The 21,950-nt window shown below is 36.7% G+C and overlaps 1 protein-coding gene across 6 annotated transcripts in view; it reads left to right on the top strand.

The window, feature by feature from the left end:
- Positions 1 to 21,950, top strand: part of RYR2 (ryanodine receptor 2) — a 787,631-nt gene that overhangs the window by 689,272 nt on the left and 76,409 nt on the right. For all 6 annotated transcript variants that reach the window (XM_030812625.1, XM_030812626.1, XM_030812624.1 and 3 more), the window contains 3 exons: positions 6,193 to 6,246; positions 7,502 to 7,525; positions 20,808 to 20,907. In XM_030812625.1, the coding sequence (XP_030668485.1) occupies positions 6,193 to 6,246; positions 7,502 to 7,525; positions 20,808 to 20,907 (178 nt within the window). The remainder of the gene's footprint in view (positions 1 to 6,192; positions 6,247 to 7,501; positions 7,526 to 20,807; positions 20,908 to 21,950) is intronic.

Here is a 21,950-nt window from a genome sequence, read left to right as displayed (position 1 = left end):
GTTGTTTTTATTTTATCACGAATCACTAAATTGTTTTTACGTCTGATTGATGAGCTGAAACACTTAGTTTAATAAACACTGGGTTAAAAGATAAAAGGATAGGGCTGGGCACGGTGGCTCACACCTACAATCTCAGCACTTTGGGAGGCTGAGGCCAATGGATCATTTGAGATCAGGAGTTTGAGAGCAGCCTGGCCAACATGGTGAAACCCCGTCTCTGCTAAAAATACAAAAATTGGCCAGGCACGGTGGTGCACACCTGTAATCCCAGCTCCTCAGGAGGCCGAGGCAGGAGAATTGCTTGAACCTGGGATGCAGAAAGTTGCAGTGAGCCATGATCGCACCACTGCACTCCAGCCTGGGCAATGGAGTGAGAGTCCGTTTCAAAAAATAAAATAAAAAAGATAAAAGATACAAAGGGAAGAAGGGAAGGCTGCCAGGATAATGGGAGGTTGGAAATGTTTCCTTTTAAGGTCATTTGCTCTCTCTCTCTGTGAAGACAAAAGGACAGTCATCCACTGACACCGAAGTGTTTGGTGGAGTCTACAGAGGAAGGCTGGAGGAGAGAGAGAAGCACTGAAAGAGACATCGTGGCAATTGGCATGGCACATGGGCTAGAAATTAAAATAGGACTCACGGACTATGAAGGAAGCCTGGTTTATTTTAGGCTGCTGTCTATGAATTTGTAGCAGTAATGCTCCCCCTGGCTGTGTGAGGACAACTAGCAATTCTCAGAACCAAATGCAAATTCTGAGAAGCCAGGAAGTTAGATTCATCAAGGGTGAAGATTTCTGCCAGACTCTTGTTGAGAACAGTAGATCAAAGCAGGTTTGTATGTTGCTAGGAGGTAGCTTGTAAGGAAATGAAGAAAGAGGGAGGTGAGAAAGAGATTGTAGGGCAGCCCCCGGCCTGGGTGTTCTCTGCAGCTGAAGAATCGAAGAGGGCTGAACAGGTAGAAGCTCCTGGTTTGAGAATAGGTAGAAGCCCTTGATTTGAGAATAGGTTGTTTCTGATTGTTGGAGTTCTTCCTTGTGAGTGAAAGTGAATTTGCCTCCATATTGATTTTGTTGGGTCCTAAAGCTAAATCTAGTTTCTTTTGATAGATGGTCAAATATTTGAGGAGGGCTACCTTGTTGACGCTTTATCTCAAGATTTCCCCCTTCATAATTAAAGAATCATATTCATTTTATTGTTTAATGTAACTCAGGGATGTCCAGCCTGCACCACTCAGTTTGTTACACTCTGCACATTCTCCAGTATATTCATATGCGCCATCCAGAAGTTAATCAAACACGGTATTCCAGTTATGACCTCACCTGTGTAGTGTGTATGGGGACTGTACCCTCACTTACACTGCCTTAGGATCTTATACATTTGCCATCAATGGCAAGAATGCATTAAAATTTTAGCCAGGTCACATCAGCTACCCTGTATTAGACTGTTGATTTTTAATTTTTTAATTAAGTATATGTCATCATTTCTATAATTCAAGTCAGACCATTGCCCCAGGCTGAAATCTTTCTAACATTTGGTCCTGTCATCCACTGTTATCTCTTTCCATTTATATTACCCACAAACTTAAGTGTGATTGATTTCTCTGTTTATCTAAGTTGGTGATGTGCAGCTGATATTTTTATACCCTTTCCCAGACTGGTGAACCTACCTTATTTTCAATCCATCTAAACATACTTTTATAAAACTCATATTTCTCATCTCCTTTCATGAGATTCTTAAAGAAATCAAGATGTTACTGTGATTGCTTAAACTCGAATTCTAACTTTGGTACAACTGCCAAAGATGGATGAGTATTCCTCAGTTATTTGCTTGATAACCCATTTTAGACTATTGTTGATTATTAATATTAAACTTCCTAGCAGGTAGTTTTTGGAAGCTGTCTTTCCTCATCTTAAAAATTAGCATCCCAGTTGTCTGGAACTTTCTCTTGGCCTTCATGGTTTCTCAGTTTACCAACAGTCATTCTGCATCCATGGATGTTACTTTTGCTTTGAGTCTGGAAACTTGAGACTTGAACTCACTTTAAGAGACTGTTGTATGTATCTTCCTCCACCACTGCAGGTCCCTTGGAAGCCATCATTTATATATTTCATAGGTTTTTGTTTTTCAGTTTTAATTGTTTTTTAAACTTAGGAACACAGAGTTGGGTTAATCATAACTCTGAATTCATGATACACACTCATTGTTAGTCCATTAGTGTCTACTTTTAAAAGTTACTTAGTCATTTCTAATAATGTAGTAACTACTCATAAACCCACTTCCGACAAGAAACAACCTAGAGAATTTACGTGTTATCCTATGGGCTTCTCATTAACCTATACCCTGTCTCCCCACACAAAGAAACCATCATTCTAAACCTTGTGCTCAAGATGCCCTTGCTCTTCTTTTCATATAGTTTTCATTTATTTATATATAGATAGATAAATTTTCATATATATATATATATAATTTAAGTTGTTACTGACTTTTAAAAGGGCAGTATGCTGTGTGTAATCTTTTGGGCTCTACTTATTGGATTAATAGTGTTTTCTAAGATTCCTCCATACTTTCGTGTGCTGTTGGAGTTCATTTGTTTTGATTGTTGTGTTACATCCCTTTGGGCAGATATACCAGAGCTTAGCCATTTACCTTTTTTGTTGATTGACTTTTGTATTACCTCTGTGTTTTTGCTAATGCGAACAGGGATTGAATGCCTATTCTTATCCATTTCACCTATTTTACAAGAGTTACAGGGTGTACACATTTTCAAGTAAAGGAACAAATGTCATACTGTTTTCCAAAGTTATTGCATCAATAGACATTCTTAACAACAATGGTTAAGAGAGATTCTGGTGATCCACACCCCCTCCAATATTTGATACATGACTTACTGACTTTTGTCAACCAAATGGGTGTGAAATGGTATTGTGCTGGAGTCATGATTTTCGTTTCTCTTGGCTAGGTACTTTTCTGTATTACAAAAATCACTTCTTTCTGAAACAAAAGAGCTGATGAGTGGTTCTGCACGTCCTCTCTATTATGATGAGTACAGCATCTGCTCTAAATCATGTACTTACTGCTCCTTGTTGACCATACTTTGGCAATAATTTGAAAAATCATTTTACATCTTTGTATCTTTCAAGCCACACTTCATTCTAAACTCTATTCCCTTACTCCTATCATATATACCTCCTCTTTAAAAAAATCCTATGGAGAACTTCAGTGCATCCCATCGGTTTGCTGTTGCCACCCCTTTTTGTCTGCATCATGCCTACCCTGCTTGATTCCTTAGAATGTCTCTTTACCAGCTGTCATCCCTCTTGGACTATTTCAAGCTGCTCCACCCTAACCGTGGTTTTACCAATTTGAATAAGGTAACAGTATGGAGGAGGATATCTGCAGTGATATCATAAATTAAACACTCAACAATGTTGCTACTGTTTTGAGTTTCCAGCTAAGGGAACCCTTTCCTCCTAGTTCTCCTCCTTCTCTTACTAACTTTTTAAAATATTTAAGATACACATTGTTATGCCGAGTGTTCCATTCTTTCTTGGTTAAAAGTATAAAATGCTGCGCTCACATTCTTAGGAGTTTCTCTCTTCTGTCTCACCCATGAGCTCTCTGTTAGTCAGATTTAAATCTACAGTGAAAGTTTCTGGGTTTTGAATCTTTAGTCTTCTGCGGAGTTATCAAATCAGAAAGGCAACTGAGGAATGCATGAAATATACTTCTCTGGCAGAATGAAATTTTCAGCAGATACTGGCAAGCTGAAGAGCCCTCATTACTGTGTTTATGTATTCATGTTGCCAGTTTTGAATTCTGTTATGGATACCTGAATGGTCTGACGTATCCTCCATTTTATTTTTTTTCTTCGAAATTATTTATTCCACACCTGCCCCTTTATGTATTTAGCTTATTCACCTTTTCCTTCCTGGCAAAGGAAGGACTCTTCCTTGTCTAGAATTTAGCATTCTGATCCAGAAAGCCAAATCCTGCTATAGGATTGTCTAATATAACTTCCCATTTGCTTAGCATTATCATCTATGTCACGTGGATGCCATTTGCTATTGAAGAACATATCTTTTGTTCCAGTAAATCCTTCCGTTTCTCTACAGTATATTCAAAAGCTGCTAGAAACCTGATACCTTTTTTTGGTGATCTTAGCATATTCTCAAGCTAATTAGTAGAAGTTTAAAGTAGTTTTTATAGGTTTGATGAATTTGTCAGATACAGTCTGTACACCAAGTAAATTCAGGTTTAATAGTTTTTAAAAATCACAGATTTTAACTTCATTAGGAGCAAATCTCATTAAATTTTCCTAGGAAGATTTTTTTTAAAACAGTTAAAAATATTTTATTTCAAAATACTTTTTTATTAAAAATTTTTTTCAGCTAGTGCTTTAAATGGATTATCCCTTCATACAAAAGCAAACATGGCTTATGAATTTTATAGCTTAAAAACATATCATTATAATCCCAAATAACAATTTTTCTGAATGTATTCTTTATCTCAAACCTTGTGTCTCTCATATGTTTCTGAAGGTCACGAAATTTTTATAGAAGATTATGTCTTTGAGAAAACGTAAAATTTCATATCCTTGAGACATTTTATATTAGTATTCTAATTTGCATAGAGAGTAAGCATGCTTGTTATCTGATAAAATTCCTATACTTTTTACTCCTATTTACTAATGCACGTTACTAATTATTGGGAATAATGGGAGACATTAGAATAGGTAGTCTTAAGGAGCAGCTAAGCAAAATTCCTCTGTTTTCGACATTAGATGTACAGTATGTATTGATGGAGGACCGCAGATTTGCCTTCCAAATCTGTTTTGCTAAAGTTCTCATGAGTTCTTATTTTTTAAATCCTGGCTAACTAATAACATGGGAGACAGAGTAGCAGTAATTCAAAGGAGAACATTTCCTGCTTTCTGAGGGAATCATTAACATCTTTGCTTTTGTGATGAAACGTGCAGTTTAACATCTTACCCAGACAGTGAAACTGTCCTAGGCCTGTGTCCCCACCTTTATTTCCTCCTTTGCAAACTATGCTCATGTGCCTGTCATTATAAACAGAAAGGGTGGTGCTATCATGATAAACAGAAAGGGTAGTATATATTTGTTGAATGAATGAAAGAATATGACAAACCTTTTAGAATTTATCATGGACTGAGTGGAAGGGTCACATTGTTTACCTTCCCTCCCATCCCCAGTTCATCTCCATACCCAGAGTACTGTGTCTCACTGAATTAAAAATATTTTTATGATTTGTAGCTTATATTTCATGATCTGCCTTCTTACACCCCATGGAAACACTGAATGCTTACCAAGCAGAAGAAATACGTGTAAGGGTTGGAACAATCTAACTCGGATGAGCTGTAGGGTTCTTCCTACTATAGCTATTGGTTAATAACCAATTTCTTTTGGTCACTATTATACTACAGACCATAATAATAATAGCAGCTGAGATTTATTAAAAGCATATTTTTTTCAGACTCTTTTTTTCTTTATTTTTTTGAGATGGAGTCTCATTCTGTCACTCAGGCTGGAATGCAGTGGCACAATCTTGGCTCACTGCAGCCTCCGCCTCCCAGGTTCAAGCAATTCTCCTGCCTCAGCCTCTCAAGTAGCTGGCATTACAGGTGCCCGCCACCATGCCCAGCTAATTTTTGTATTTTTTAATAGAGACAGGGTTTCACTATGTTGTTCAGGCTGGTCTCGAACTCCTGACCTCAGGTGATCTGCCCATCTCAGCCTCCCAAAGTGCTGGCATTACAGGGGTGAGCCACCTCACCCGGCCTAATTTTAATTAATGGTCATTATATCTGCCTCTATTCATGCGTTGCAATGGCAGCATAAAAAAAGAGAGAAAATCCTTTTAAGGTTTGCAGTTTGGTTTGAATGAGGCAAATGTATGAATAAGTAGCGGGTATAGTATGATATGGACTTCGTAGTTATCTCTGTTATCTATAAAATATGTAATTTAATATTTTATTTTTGTAAAAGCACTATATATAATTTTCATGTCATGAATTCATTGATTATGTCATCTAACTATTCTATCTTACACATATTTAAACAAGGTTGATGATAAATTAATACAAATGATTTGCTCTTCTATGTCTAATGTTCTTTTGCACTTTCTAAAATCTCAACATATTCCTGTCCCCCCGCTTTTTTTTTTTTTAATGTACAGAGTTGTCATGATGAGGAAGATGACGATGGTGAAGAGGAAGTGAAGAGTTTTGAAGTAAGATGGATCTTTCTGGATTTGCCTTTCTGTCTATCTTGAAACATTGTTTCATAGCTTGTAACTGACATTTATGTTTCTTGCTTCATGGCTTATTGCAGCTTGTTGTGTCAAGGAACTGCATGTCAGAGCTGGATGGACAAACCTGAGTCCTAACATTTGCTGAAGTTAAGACCAAGGGTCATAGAATAGTTAAATAATATAATGAAGCCCATATGTTCAGAATGAGTGTTCCTGAGAACCCTCAGAGATGAGACGGCTTCAAATTGCTCTCATCTCAGTGATGTTGGGGTCTGGAATTTCCAACAGACATGAGGAAAATATTTATTGAAGAACAACATGCTGTCAAGTTTTTCATTAAACCCTTGGTTTGATATTTTTTCCTGAATAGAAGTCTTAAAGATTTGGCCTTAAAGACTTCTGCCCAATTAGATCACTCATTCCGTGTACATATGCAGATAGTGGCACACAACGCAGTTTGCTTGCATGAGGTAGGAGTCCATATATCCCTAGGACTGTATTGTAGTTTACGATTATTTTCTCAAACGCTCTCAGCTTTTAAATGTCCTATATAATTTGAAATGCTGCTTAATGTTACTTAGCCCAAAGGAAAGTTAATAGTATTTTCCCCCTTTGCTTATACTGTACTTTCATTTTTTATGAGGAAAAGCTAGTTGTTGCTAACTACCACTCTTTTTGTTTATTGGCTCTTTTTTTGTTTGTTTGTTTGTTTTTTTTAGAATTTTCATAAAGAAATTAAGTGCAGGGAAATAGAAATTAGATTCTTTTTCTTTTCCTTTTCATTTACATGTCTGGACTTTGAGCTAGAAGTCTGGAAATATATCAGTAGCCAGCAATGAGTCTTTAATTAAAGTGGACCCACAAAAACGTATTAGCCAATGAATAAGCTCAGAGCAGTGACCTTCCAGGATCCATTTGTTATGAGCATCTCTGCAGCATTGAAGTCAATGTGTCAAAAATATAAAAACAATCTAATTTGAGGCACCCATGACTATTGCTGGCTGAGAAAAATGCCATAAGATTAATTTCTGTATGATTTCTATAATCTTTTCTAATGTATGTGTTTTCTATTCTCAAAGTCATCTTTATTGATAAGAAAGTGAGGTCAGTTAGAATGAGCTGTGAGCAGCAAATAATATTGTTTTTCTGAAGTGCACACCATTTATAGTCTATCCGTTGTCTTCAGAGCAATTGTTTATTGCTATTTTGCTTCTTGTCCTCATCCTTCCTTAAGGTCACAGGATCCCAACGCAGCAAGGTAAAACTATATATATGTGTGTATTTGTCTGGGTCTGAGTTTCAGTTTCTTGTGACATTTACCTTTGTTAGACCCAACATCTTGGATTCTTTTGTGAAAAGGAGGTCTTGAAAATCTTTCTACAAGTTTGTAGCTCCAATGCATTTGGTCTCTTCAGGATCCCTTCCTTTGACACGTTTATTCTTCTTGCAATTTAAATGACTCATAATTTGAAATTTTATCCTCCAGCTAACTTTGAGCTGTATACTGTGCGGGGATAAAGGAGTCCGGCCCTTTAGATGACAAACTTTTTAAGCCAGGGACTTCTCATTTTCGGTGCAATGTTCTGACCTTATCCCTCTTGATGTTTTTCAACACCAGTTTTATTACTTGAAAACAGGCATGATAAATGGTATCGCTGGTGAGATTGGAAAGAAGCCTGCTTTTCCACTGTGCTAGTAATCACTTCAATTAGTAACTGGAGATTATATTCCATGATTTCAATACTGATTTCATCATTGCATTAAAGGGAAGAACTAGATGACTATTTCTCTCTTAATATTTTGAATACTGGGAACATTTGCTAAAAGAAAACATTTTGATATAGAATTACAGAATTGCTTACATTAATATGAACCTTGTTAAGCTTATGTTTTATTTTCGTAAGGCTATGTAGTAGGAAAGTCAATCATAAACATTCTGGGAAGATGATACCTATAAAGACTTTAGTTTTGTTTGTTTGTTTGTTTAAAAAAAAAAAAAAAAAAAAGCTTTTTAGGTGGCTAGGTGCAGAGGCTTATACTTGTAATCCCAGCACTTTGGGAGGCTGAGGCGGGCGGATCACTTGAGATCAGGAGTTTGAGACCAGCCTGGCCGAAGTGGTGAAACCCCATCTCTACTAAAAATACAAAAATTAGCCAGGCGTGGTAGTGCACGCCTGCAATCCCAGCTACTCGGGAGGCTGAGGCAGGAGAATCACTTGAACCTGGGAGGAGGAGGTTGCAGTGAGCCGAGATTGCGCCATTGCACTCCAGCCTGGGCGACAAGAGCAAAACTCTGTCTCAACAACAACAACAACAAAAAAAAGCTTTTTAGTTTGTAAGTGTAAACTATTCTACTTTGCCTTCTTTTTTAAAAAAAAAAAAAAAAGTGAAATATTTACTGCTGAAATGAATTTTAGACTGGCCTGAAGAAACTATTTTAAAATTTCTTTGTAATTTTATTTATTTATTTTTTTGAGACAGAGTTTCACCGTGTTGCCAGGCTGGAGTGCAGTGGCACGATCTCAGCTCACTGCAATCTCCGCCTCCTGGGTTCAAACAATTCCCCTGCCTCAGCCTCCCGAGTAGCTGGTACTACAGGGGCGTGCCACCACGCCCGGCTAATTTTTTGTATTTTTAGTAGAGACAGGGTTTCACCATGTTGGCCACGATGGTCTTTATCTCCTGACCTCGTGGTCCACCCATCTTGGCCTCCCAAAGTGCTGGGATTACAGGCATGAGCCACCACGCCCAGCCACTTTGTAAATTTTTTTAACTCACTATTATAGTTGGAGGAATATATTATTCTTGCATCATCATCCTTGCAAATTTCAAAATGTAAATCATGTATATACTATCAGATGCAGCTCTGATCTGATGGATATAATGGTTAATGGCATATAATGGGCCTAACACTTAATAATATATTATGGGCTTAAATAATAGATAATAATGGGTATTATAATAATTTGGTAGATTTTGATTTTTTATCACCAATTATTTTATATAAAATGTATGTGAATTGTTAAGGGATGAAAACATGAAGGGATCTCCTAACATCAAGTAAAGAACTGATGTCCTAAGTAGCATAAAAGTTAATGCCTCAGGAATGTGTTGATCGTTGTATGATGGGGCTGGATGACGGAGAAGGTGTTGCTAGCCAAGAAAACCATTTTACCTTGAAAGAGGAATGCAGTTTCGGGGAGATCAGTTTGATAAATAGGGTCAAATTTAGTGACATTAGAAAGGTTACTCATTCAGAAAAGAAGTCTGAAAGATGACAAGTGATGGCATCTTAATATTTAGACACAGGATTCAGGCCAGACTAAGGACAAGAAATCAAATGACATATGGGGCGTGACCTGAGAGAAAGGGCTACCTTTGAACTTAGAATAGTGGGCAAGTTCACATGATGGTGAAACCTGGCAATTAATCCCAAAACAGAGGATATAGACCAGCAGGTATGACTGCCTCAGCAAGAGACAGGCTTTTAAAGTGCTGGGAATTGTCACACATTTGTAGGTGTAATGCAGGACACCAGATCTGGGGATTTTTTTTTTTTTTTTTTTTTTTTTTTTTTTTTTTTTTTTTTTAGTGATCTCCATCTGATTTGGGACTATAATTTATAATATAAATTATAATTTATAATTTACACCTAATTTATGTAACATGCTAGTCTTAACAAAATACTGTGTAAGTGGTATGAAATATTACAAAGTTGAGAAACAGAGATATATATAATTAATTCCCTATGAAGATACTCTTCTCTGAGGTTGACTATGTGATACCAAGAAAACCACTGAAAAATTTATTGTTTATAAATGTAGTAATCTACAATACTTTTTACATTGAGATGTCTATTTGACATAATTTAGACATAGTCTAATAGTGGAGTTATTCACATAAGTTACAAATATGAAAGGCTATTTGCCAGTTTCAATAATTCTTATAAGAAATTATATCAAATAAGTTTGGAAATAACATAAAGTGTGTGGTAATTTAATTCTATCCCTATACCTGGTTAATTATTAATACTTGCTATAGTTTCTATTTAAATTCTTGCCCTGTAAAGTATTCCATAAAGTCATTGAGAAGAGAAACGAAGTAGGTAAAAAGAAAAGTGATACTATAGGGACATTTTCCATGAAGAATGAAGTAAAGCTCAAAAAACATGGAAAACAAGGAAAGAGGAATGACTTGCCAGCTCTTTTCTTCTTCCATCATATATATGTATTGTTGATATGATCCTGTTAAATTAAAACTTGCCTGATTTAACCTGATTACAGAATTCCCTGTTTCATCTGTAATATATGTAAATATGCTTTTCCTATAACTACTTATTAAATAAATTTATTGCATATTTAGTTAATTATTTTTTAGGTTTGGAGCTACTTCTCTATCAAAAGCATTAAAAAGGACAGTTAAATCTTATAAAGAGGCTGACGTTAATTGAAAGGGAAGAAATGTTTTACCAGTTACCTGAAAAAATAATCATTAGAGTTGAATGCTAGATTTAGCTTTTTAATTTTTGCTAAGGCAAATAATAAACAATAATGTTTCAAGTCAAATAACATCATTTTTCTGAGCATTATGGGTTTTTCTCACCTAGATCAACAAAGAGCTTTGATACTGCAGTAGACCACATTTATTAACTATGATTTTATAAAACAAACTCAGAAACATTCTTTAGATGGTTACTTCTTTTATTGGTCTTCTCTAAAATCTGAGCATATAGCATTAAATCAAAATTTAGTGAAAACATTTCTTTAGAATATTAAGGTACTATAATACAGATTTCTTGTTTACTGTGACATCTAAATTAATGACAATGAAGTTTAGATGAGCGAGAGGAATGGAGTGTTAACTTGTCTTCCAGGCCATCTTAAATATTAGGCAAGCTGCATCTTCTTTTTGGCAAATGCCCAGTTTCTAATTCACAGATGAATTATCTGACGAGTCTGAGGTCCTATTTTTCTGTACTATCGATTAAAGAGAATTTCTTGTGTGTTAAATTCTAAATATGCCTGTGGCAGAGTTGGTAATTCTGTAATAAATACTTAGGAAACCAGCATATTCTCTCAGATGGATCTGAGACACGAATAAAATGTTGTCATATCTGCTAACATACTCAAACCAATACCCAGCTCGTATCCCACAGTATGTACCATTAAGTATGGAAGAACCAATTTAGGTCCAAAATGTTTTAAGGATTGATATTGTATAGCACTAACCCAACGATAAAAAATTTTTGTCTGACTCATCCATGAATCTAACTTTCAATAGAATACAATGTTTTGGTAATGCCACAAGAATGAATGGGCTGTAAGATATACTGCCCTCCATGGCTACATAATTTGAACTTTGAATGGGTTTATTTGGTGCTTTTCATAGTAACAGCATTTTAAATTAAGTCTTCCTGAATCTTGGCAAAGAGAATTTTTAAATGCATAAAAATCAAAGATATAGCTATGGATATAAAATATTGAAACAATTATTCCTTATATCAAGAAAATTTATAATTCTTTAGTTAGTTCCTAATGCAGGAGGTATATAGTATCCAAAATATAGACTAAAGCATTAAGAGTTGCTTTTCATGCTATTGAATCATAGAGGGGAAAGAGGGAAGGAATTCTGATGGCCAGTGTTCTCCAGTACTCACGCTGATTGCTGCAATCTGCCAACTACATTTTTATACAATAAAATTACGCATCTCAAGTAATCATCTCGTGTCTTAGCTCAGATTTCCTAGAAAACACAGGCAAAAGCTTACGTGCCAACACTGTACTGGAGGAAGTGGTGTTACAGTCCCAGGGAATTAAGAGTTAGGGAAATAGAGAAACGATACAGGGAATGAGGGAGGGCAAATAGAAGAGTGTTCCTGAGCTGATCACAGCTGTTCAGCAGTTCAGTGTGTTGCTCAGTTGTGCCGGCTGCCTCCTGAGAGACCATATGCATTCCAGAACAGAACAGTGCCTCCCCGGGGAAGGAGGATAGGCACTTTATATGCAGGTTCCTTACATCTCCTGTCACTTACTGGTCACAGAGTGTTAATTTCATCGTATTTCCTGCTGATATTAACCAGTTCTTCCAGGCAACCCCTGGGGAAGCCAGAGCTGCCTTGAGTACAGCCTGTTGAGTGTCCAGACACCACAGTCTCTCCTTATCCGTTAACATGGAGTCTCCTTGGTGAGTGGTAATGATGGTAGCAGCTGGCTTTCATAAGCATACTGTGTGGTGACAGTCATTTCTAGGGCCATTCGGGCCCAGAAACAAGGCAAGTAGCCAAGGCTTAGAGAGAAGGGCATAGGTTGGGATGGGGGGTCCTGGCCTTGATACAGGGAAGATTCCCAGAAACCACAGCCCTCTATATTGTATATGGTAATTCATGCATATGAATATGTGGACCAAAATAGCAGTCTGTATAGAAGACATGCAACTGGCCCTCTGTATTTGTGGTTTCCACATCCTTGGATTCAACCAACTACAGATTTAAATATTCGAAAAAATATTTGCTTCTGTACCCAATAAGTTGACTTTTTTCCCTTGTCACTGTTCCCTAAACAATACAGCATAACAACTATTTACATAGCATTTACATTTTGTATTAGGTATTATAAGGGATCTAGAGATTATTTAAAGTAGACAGGAGGATGTAGGTTATGTGCAAACACTATACCATTTTATATAAGGGACAGATATTAATGTCTATAGGATGTCCTGGAATCAGTCCTCCGTGGATACTAGGAGACAAACATGTATCGAAACATATACTTGTGTACTTTTCATATGCACAGTAATTTAAATTCATGTTGTCATTTAAAAGATAATCTCAGTTGAAGCTTATACAGGAGCAGATTATGTACAGTAAATGCAAGGAAGCAGACTCATTAAGAGCAGACACTCAGATGAGCTTCCTGTGTTTGAATCCCAGCTTGAACATCTAGCTGTGTGAGCGGAAGCCTCAGTTTTTCTATCTATAAAGTGTGGCTAATTATAGTATGTACTTCACAGAGTTGTTACGAGGACTAAATTAGTCAATATATATAAGGCACTCAGAACATTGACTATCACTTAACCATCTCTAAATATTTGCTATTATTATTATTATTAATCATTTTCACTTTCTCTGCTGAAAACAAGTCAGGGAAGCCCATAGATAAACTTACAGTGTGGTGAACATAAACCACACAACACAGGAGACCTGGATTATCAGCCAGGTGCTGTGTGACCTCAACCTCTCTGTTTCTCAGCTTTCTGTTCTTGGAACAAAGAGCTTTGAAGTAGATGCTCTCAGATGTCAAATCCACCCTTAACAGTTGTGTGGTTTGCTATCCAGGCATAAATTCTCTTCATTTTTAAGGGCAATTTCACAGTTTCTCTAATTGCATAAGTATTGACGAAAGCATGCAAGTTTTTATCACTTTTTATCGTTTGTGGAGGATTGAAAAAGAAAATAAACTCCATGTGTTTTAGAACAGGAATGTGACAACAAAAATGTTATATAGAAAATAATGTCAGCCAGGTGCAGTGGATCATGCCTGTAATCCCAGCACTTTGGGATGCTGAGGTGGGTGGATTACCTGAGGTCAGGAGTTCAAGACCAGCCCAGGCAACATAGTGAAATCCCATCTCTACTAAAAATACAAAAATTAGCTGGGCATGGTGGCAGGTGCCTGTAATCCCAGCTACTAGGGAGGCCGAGGCATGAGAATCGCTTGAACCCAAGAGGCGGAGGTTGCAGTGAGCCAAGATTGCACCATTGCACTCCAGGCTGGGCAGCAGAGTGAGACTCTGTCTCAAAAAAAAAAAAAAAAGGAAAAAAGAAAATGTCTTCTGTACATACATACGTATCCCACCTTTTCCTAGTTTAGTATTTAAAGAATCACAGAACTATACATAACACAGTAAGCTGAAGGGAAAAAAAAAAAAACTTTTGAAAGACAAACAGTAGGGCCTTCCAAGAATAGGTTCATCTAGAAACCCATGCAATGGAGTCTTGTCAGTATGATGTGGATTGTCAGAATATTTGACTCCAAGCTTTCTAGGAGCCAACGTGAAATTACATACACTTAACATAAATTACATGAAATGACGTAAATGTAAATTACATAAATATAGGAGCCAATATGAAATTACATAAATTTAATAATATAATGAACTTTATGTAATTTATATAATATTCATAAATTTCATAAAGTTCATTATAAATATCAATATCATTAAATATAATATGTAGTATATAAAACATTGATATTAGGTATATTAAATATAATATTTTAAATCTAGTCCCCCTGACTGGAAAAAACAAATTTCTAAAGTTAAAATTCAACAGCATTTTTTCCCCTGAGGATGACAAAAAATGTCCTCAACAATTCAGTTAACACCATTTTTTGACAATTTATATAATAGAGTCCAGTTGTGCAGATGCTACCTGAAGATGGGTTAGCGTAAAATGAGTACCAAGTATCTGGAAGAATTGAAGAAATGCATATGTACCACCTTTCCAGATAGTCTCCAGAAAAATCCTCTTCCCAGCTAGACAGATAACTCTTGGCAGGGGATTTGGGACTGTATCAAATACTTGGAGTACAGCTGTTAGGTAGGGTTAATAACCATTCCTGAAGACCTAGAATTACAGAGACTAGAACTTCTATAGTTGTGAGTTTTCAAAATGCAAGTCATCAGCTGCTGTGATCCAATCTATGATCAAAGTTATTCTGACTTCTCATTTTCCCACTAATTAGTCCAACACTCTGGCACCCTCATGACCTAACCATAGCTTTGCATTCTTAGTGGTCCCAAGTTTTCTTCTTGTTCTTATTCTCTCTTTTGTCAGGCTATGCTAGGAGAGAAAGAACTGCATAGTACTTGCTTTCTGTATTCAAGGCAGTATCCAGTGCTTTTTAAGGCTTAAACAAGTAAGTGGGTAAATGACCGCTGTTTTAAATCATATTCCTTTTAGAAATAAACTACCTTCCCTCTAATGATAAGGCAGCTTAACTTTGCTAATTTGATAACTTCTGATTTTAGAGTTTCTCATTCTTTTCTTTCCCTTTTATACCTAGTTAATTAAGCTTTTGGTGGTATAGTGTAAATTGTGTCAACTGGACCCTGAAATAGAAAATTATTTCAACTTAGTTGAGTTTTATTGCTTTTGCATAGTTTTAAATTAGTTCTAAATATGCTGAATCACTGAGAAACAATATTCCACCCAAAATGCAAGTATATATAGTATTGGAAGAATTAAGCTGTAAAGTCACGTTACACAGTATATCTAACGTCAAAGCCTCTAGTGTATTAACTGAATTACTTGACCCTGGTTTAGTGTTTCTTTTGTCTCTGTAGATTAGTCAAACTTTGACACCATTTTTACAGAGTGTTAAAGAGACAGCATTAGAAACTTTGCTTATCCTATCAAGAAGTAGAATTCTGGAAGATCATCATACTGTTTGAAAGATCAATAATAGAGTGGATAATGATGAAAGATCTGAACAAAAAATTAAATGAGCTAAAGCCCACAATTTGATTATTATTTGTAAGTGTGTAATTCTGAAGACCTCTTTAAACATGAACTGAAAAACAAACTTTTAGAGCTACTAATTTTGTAGCACTTCAAACAAAAAAGATAACGTTTGTAATATTTTAGATTAATTGTGATCACAAACTATAGGATATCACATCATTTAGTTCTGTCATTTATTCATGCAAATTTTCTTGAACACCTATTATTTTCAGAGAACTGTACTGGATGTACAGTATGTGTGTACTGGTGTGGTTAAAACAAAGAAAGCCCCCTGTCTTCATGGATCTTTTCTTCTAGGAAACTTCATGTTTGTTTGTTTGTTTGTGTATTTATTTATTTAGAGGTAAGGTCTTGCTCTGTTGCTCAGGCTGGAGTGCACTGGCACAATCCTGGCCTCAAATGATTCTCCCACCTGGGCCTACAGGTGCACACCACGAAGCCTGGCTATTTTTAGTTTTTTGTAGAGACAGGGTCTTGCTATTTGCCCAGGCTGGTCTAGAGCTCCTGGGCTCAAACAGTTCTCCCACTTCAGCCTCCCAAAGTGCTGAGGTTACAGGCATGAGCCACCGTGCCTGGCTCATTTATTTAATTAAAAAAAAAAATACAGAAAATTTAGGAACCACTCATTTTAAACAAAATTGTAGTCTTAGTATTTTTCCCATCACTGTAAGTCAACTCTACAGAAACGTAGCTAATCTACATTTTTCAGGAACTTGAATACAACAGAAAAAATTAACTGAAGTGGGCCGGGCGCGGTGGCTCACCCCTGCAATCCCAGCACTTTGGGAGGCCGAGGTGGGCAGATCACAAGGTCAGGAGATCGAGACCATCCTGGCTAACACGGTGAAACCCCGTCTCTACTAAAGATACAAAAAATTAGCCGGGCGTGGTGGCGGGCGCCTGTAGTCCCAGCTACGCAGGAGGCTGAGGCAGGAGAATGGCATGAACCCTGGGGGGCGGAGCCTGCAGTGAGCCGAGATCGCGCCACTGCACTCCAGCCTGGGTGAAAGAGCGAGACTTCGTCTCAAAAAAAAAAAAAAAAAATTAACTGAAGTGGAGAAGGTGTCTCTTTTTTTTTTTTTTTTTTTTTGAGACGGAGTCTCGCTGTCGCCCAGGCTGGAGTGCAGTGGCGCGATCTCGGCTCACTGCAAGCTCCGCCTCCCGGGTTCACGCCATTCTCCTGCCTCAGCCTCTCCGAGTAGCTGGGACTACAGGCGCCCGCCACCACGCCCGGCTAATTTTTTTTTTTTGTATTTTTTAGTAGAGACAGGGTTTCACCGTGGTCTCGATCTCCTGACCTCGTGATCCGCCCGCCTCGGCCTCCCAAAGTGCTGGGATTACAAGCGTGAGCCACCGCGCCCGGCCGAGAAGGTGTCTCTTGTTGATGCTTTTGACTTTCCTTAGTCTGAGTTGACCTGTTTGTGCTACAAACCAAATTATTAGTACAATTTCACTCCCTTTCTTCATTGTCCCCATTGTTATCCAATTAAATCTTCTATTTTTCAGTCTTTTTATTTCTTATAATATTGATATTCAACATCACCTTGTAGGTCATAACTATAAGATGCCAATTAAAAGTATTTCATGTTGACTTATGACATTACTAAATTATGGGAAATTTAAGGAGTTTTGTTCCTGGATATTTCTATTCTCTTATAACTTGCTACCACCTACAGTTTCTGAGGAAAATATTATGAAATATTTCATCTTTTTCTACACTTGTTGAAGTCATGGAAATACAAACAAACAAAAAAACACAAAGTAGATGGATGGGCTCATTTTGTATGACGCACAGATGATAGATTTGGTAGACTCAGCCCGTGATCTGTCCCAGAGGTCAGAACTTGAGGTCCTTCAGAAACAATGTAAATTCCTTTCCTGTAACCAGGCTGCCCTGGCTTAAAGTATCTTTTCATCTCCATTACGAAGATAAACTATTAGGTCAGTGGCAAAAACCACAATTACCTTTGCACCAACCTAATATTTTCTCCATTGAGGAGCAAGGGACAATTGTGATTCTCCTTATTTCAATAATTTTTTCTCACATAAGACAAGTTGTTGAAGAACTAAATATAGTTGTTTTTCTTCAAGCCTTTCTACTTGTTTCCCCAAGTGTTAAAGGCTTGACACACTCTTAGACAAAATGAAATAATATTAGCAACGTTATTACAAACTTCAGTTGTAACCAAAAGCAAGTCATGATGTAAAATACTTCTGTTCATTACCAGTGATTTGATCATGGGTCTGATATATGACCACATTTGACCTTGAGAAAACCTCCTAACAAGCTTATTAGGATATGCACTGATAATTCTTGGTTACTCTTGGCAATCAGAACGTTTTGCCTAAGGGAAAATTTAAATTCTGGAGCTGCTCTTTTTTTCCTCACCTTACTGTGTAACCTTGAAATAACACAAAGACTAAACCGCAGGTGGTGTTTATTTAAGAGCCTTCGGCAGTTTAAGCAGAAGCTGGTGTGTCTGTCGGAGAACTCTATTTTTGAAAAGGTGCTTTCAAGGTGTTCTTTTCCTGAGTAAGATGCTTATAAAAGATCTCTCTACAATTTGTTTAGAAAAGCTAATCTGCAGTTTACAAAAATTCTTTTTACATAATTCTTCTTAGTATCTGAGAATTTTCTGGTTTAGCTTTCAGAGTCTTATTTTTTTTTAATTTACAATAAACTTTCCCAGTGACATTAAATTACATGCCCAGAAGCTGTTCTCAAAGGGCAAAGTACTAGAAAGAAATAATATTAAAGAATCCTGAAGGGAGAGCTTCCAATTTCAGTTCAACAAAGAATAAATTCAACAGAGAGGTTGACTTGGTCTCTCTTTATGAAATACAGTATTTTTCTATGTCTAGATCATTATGTCTTTTTGGCTCAATGTTTTGTTTTTTTTTTTCAAATGACTTTCATCGTCTTCCTCAAAACATTGATATTAAAATTTAGATGCGATGTAAAAAAAATGAGTGACCTGTCCAGGGAGTTTATTTTTAAACAAGGTAGTCTGAGATCCTGTCTATTCTTGGTCCTTGTAAGGTTCATACCTCATGTGTTGATTTCAGTTAGGTTACTGGGACCTTACAGGCTACAGTGCAAGTTGTTCTGGCAGGTCTTTAACTGATCTTCCCCCTTTTGGAGCACAAATGGCAAATTGTTGCTTTGTTCTGTTTTTTCTCAAGAGTGTGTGGCATGTTGCCATCTTCCATCTTCTGTGAGTTTCCTGATGACTGTCTTTATGTGTTCTATTAGGTCAACAGAAGAACTTCTTCCTGACTCCCTTGCCTCTTTAGTTGATGAAAATGATAGGACAGTTTCATGAGCAAATAATTTCTTATCGTTTTCTTACTGAAAATCTCTCTCACAAAAGGAGTTGGTTAAGCTTTAAGCGAAAGTTCCACATAGAGCTCTGGCAATGGGAGGAACATAAAAGATTGTTGGGTCTAAAAGGAAGAATCAAATGTTGCTCATCAGTTTTAGACAACACCTGAAGAGCAGACGAAAGGGTCCTCTTTCAGTTTTTCTGAAACTGTGTTGTAATGACAAAATGGTTTTGTGTGTCTGTGTGGTTCTGTTTCTGTTTTGTTTTTGACTTCACAGGAAGAGGTTTAAACATGAAGGCAAACCTTATAGATGTTAGCATGGCTACATATAAAGCAAAGCTGCCTCTTTTTTTTTCTTTTCTCTGCTTCCATTTAGGCCTATCACATAATTTAAGAAAACATAAAATTTAACCACAGGAGCGCTAACTATAGTGTGACAAAAAAACCCTGATCAATTTTGTTTTCGCAGCACGATATTATCAAAGATTTAAGAAACAAATTTGCCAGCCTCGGCGAGAACTCTCTGGTAACAGCTTAAATGTCTGTGTTGGTTGCTTTTGATTTAAAGGTTTCTTTTTTCATTTGTTTGAGCCCATTTCTTTTCCCCCTCCTTTTAGTTCACTTTATTTTTCATATTCTGTAACTAGCAAGCCTTCATTTTTTAAACCTCTTCCATCTTCCAGTGTCTATTTTCTGTATTTTGGATGGAAAGTTTATGGCAGCAAAGCTGTCATTCTGGCTACCTCTGCTGCAGCTCTTCCTGCTCTTAGGTCATATATGTTTTGGCCGTTGTGTTTATGGACATGATACTAATTGACTGTTTCATGTCCCATTGACTAAGCTTCTCTACCACGCCATTTGATGGACTCACTGTCACAGGGCTCTATGCAACTTTCATTCTGCAACTTATACTGCTTAGTTCCTTCTCAATTCTCCAGTGAACTGGATTGCTCAAGTGAATGGTCATACCAGTCTTGAACTTGCTGTGCCTTTATATTTTATTTTTATTTTCTTCTTTATGTTTTCAGTGGTAGCTTAAGTGGAAAAGAATAAACTCCAGCCATTGCTCCAGCAGCACCATGCAGTATCGTTTGTTACCACCAGAGAATACAAAATATAAAGGCACATTGCATCTCTTATTCTTTGGGGGTGACTGGGGAGATCTGTATCATAAATCCACTACTTTGTTGAAGCCTACCTTTTGATTCATATCAGCTTTCAATTTTGCTTAAACTTCAAGACATCTCAGTTAATGTTTTTCTGTGATTCACTGATACCTTGCAACTCGAGCCATTTGCTGAGCAGTATCAAGTTATGGCCATGGCATGGGAGATTATTAAAAAACACGTGACAAACTTATGCACAAATGTATAAATCAGAAAGTGCAAGTTTCATTGATGAAGTACAGTACTTCAAAACTGTGATACAGGCTTTGAATGAATCAAATCATTAAAATTGAGAAAAAAAATCCATGCTGATAAACCAGTACCAAAAGCATATCAAGAAAACTATAAAGGGGGAAAAAAACAATAGTTGAATATGTTAATAATATCTGTTTAAGAACATCGTTGGTGTTGAAATGGTCCACCATGTTGTCATAGAGCCCATACATGAAGAGATGACTAAAAATATGGTCTGTAGAAAACTGCTGTGCTTACTGATACCCTCAACATAAATGGTTGGGATTTGTGTTCAGGAAAAAGAAATGGAAAAGCAAAAGCTTCTATACCAGCAAGCCCGACTCCACGATCGTGGTGCGGCTGAGATGGTGCTACAGACGATCAGTGCCAGCAAAGGTAAGGTTCCTTGGGTTCCCCTCACACGTGTCTGTTCTTCAGATTTCCTGGTTGCTCTCAAGGTGCTCCCTCATTTCAATTCCACTGACTCATTTATGTAGTCCTGGGGTTTCTGGTTCGTGACTATATCGGGTGCCTATTCACAAATACAAGTTCTCATTGTTTACGGAGACCAATGTTAATTTGTTTTCAGATTCTTACTATACAGATTCATTTTCATTCTGTTCAAGTTTTTGAAACTATGTGATAACTAAACCTTAGCAGACTGATCCTATAAAATGGGGGTGGGCGAGCTTTTTCTTTAAGGCCAGAGAGTCAATATTTTCAGCTTCGAGGGTTATGCAACCTGTCACAGCTCTTCAACTGTGCCATGTTAGCACGAAAGCTGCCAGACACAATAAGTAAACAAACAGGGTGGCTGTGTTCCAAAAAAACTTTATTTACACAGACTTTGTTTACACACATAGGTGGCAAGCTGTAATTTTGTTATGTAATTTATGGTATTTTACCATAGTTTGCTGACCCTTGATACAAATATGGAGACTTTCAAAGTGAGAATTTTTTAACAATTAAGATGCTGTCTTATATCTCAGTAGCCAGCTGTTTCAAGATGATCTTTTATACATTCATAATGGCTTCGTTGTGAAAACATTTTAAATATAATTTGTAATGGAATGGAAAAGTAATGGTGGTACATTCTGTTATTAGGTACCCTTGTCCTTAAATAGAAGATTATTTATATTTCTAAGATAAATAGAGGTGAACAATGAAAAATAAAATGTGATATACTGAATAAAATTTTGTGTTATTATCCGAATAACTTAAAATTGAGAATAGTCTGCCTAATAAACCAGTTTACATATTAATTAAATATTTTATTAAAATAAAATAAAAACATATTAAATACATATTAAAATACAATGAAAATGATCAAAGTTCTTCATCTATAATATTGTTGAGGGAAGAGGGAGAGAAATTTTCTTTAAAGAAAATTTTAAGTAGCTCATACTTATTTTAATGTTTATTAAACGGATGATTAATCT

The sequence above is a fragment of the Nomascus leucogenys genome, chromosome 5 (genome assembly GCF_006542625.1).
Source record: "Nomascus leucogenys isolate Asia chromosome 5, Asia_NLE_v1, whole genome shotgun sequence".
Classification (NCBI taxonomy): Eukaryota; Metazoa; Chordata; class Mammalia; order Primates; family Hylobatidae; genus Nomascus; species Nomascus leucogenys.
This window is presented reverse-complemented; position numbering and strand designations above follow the sequence as displayed.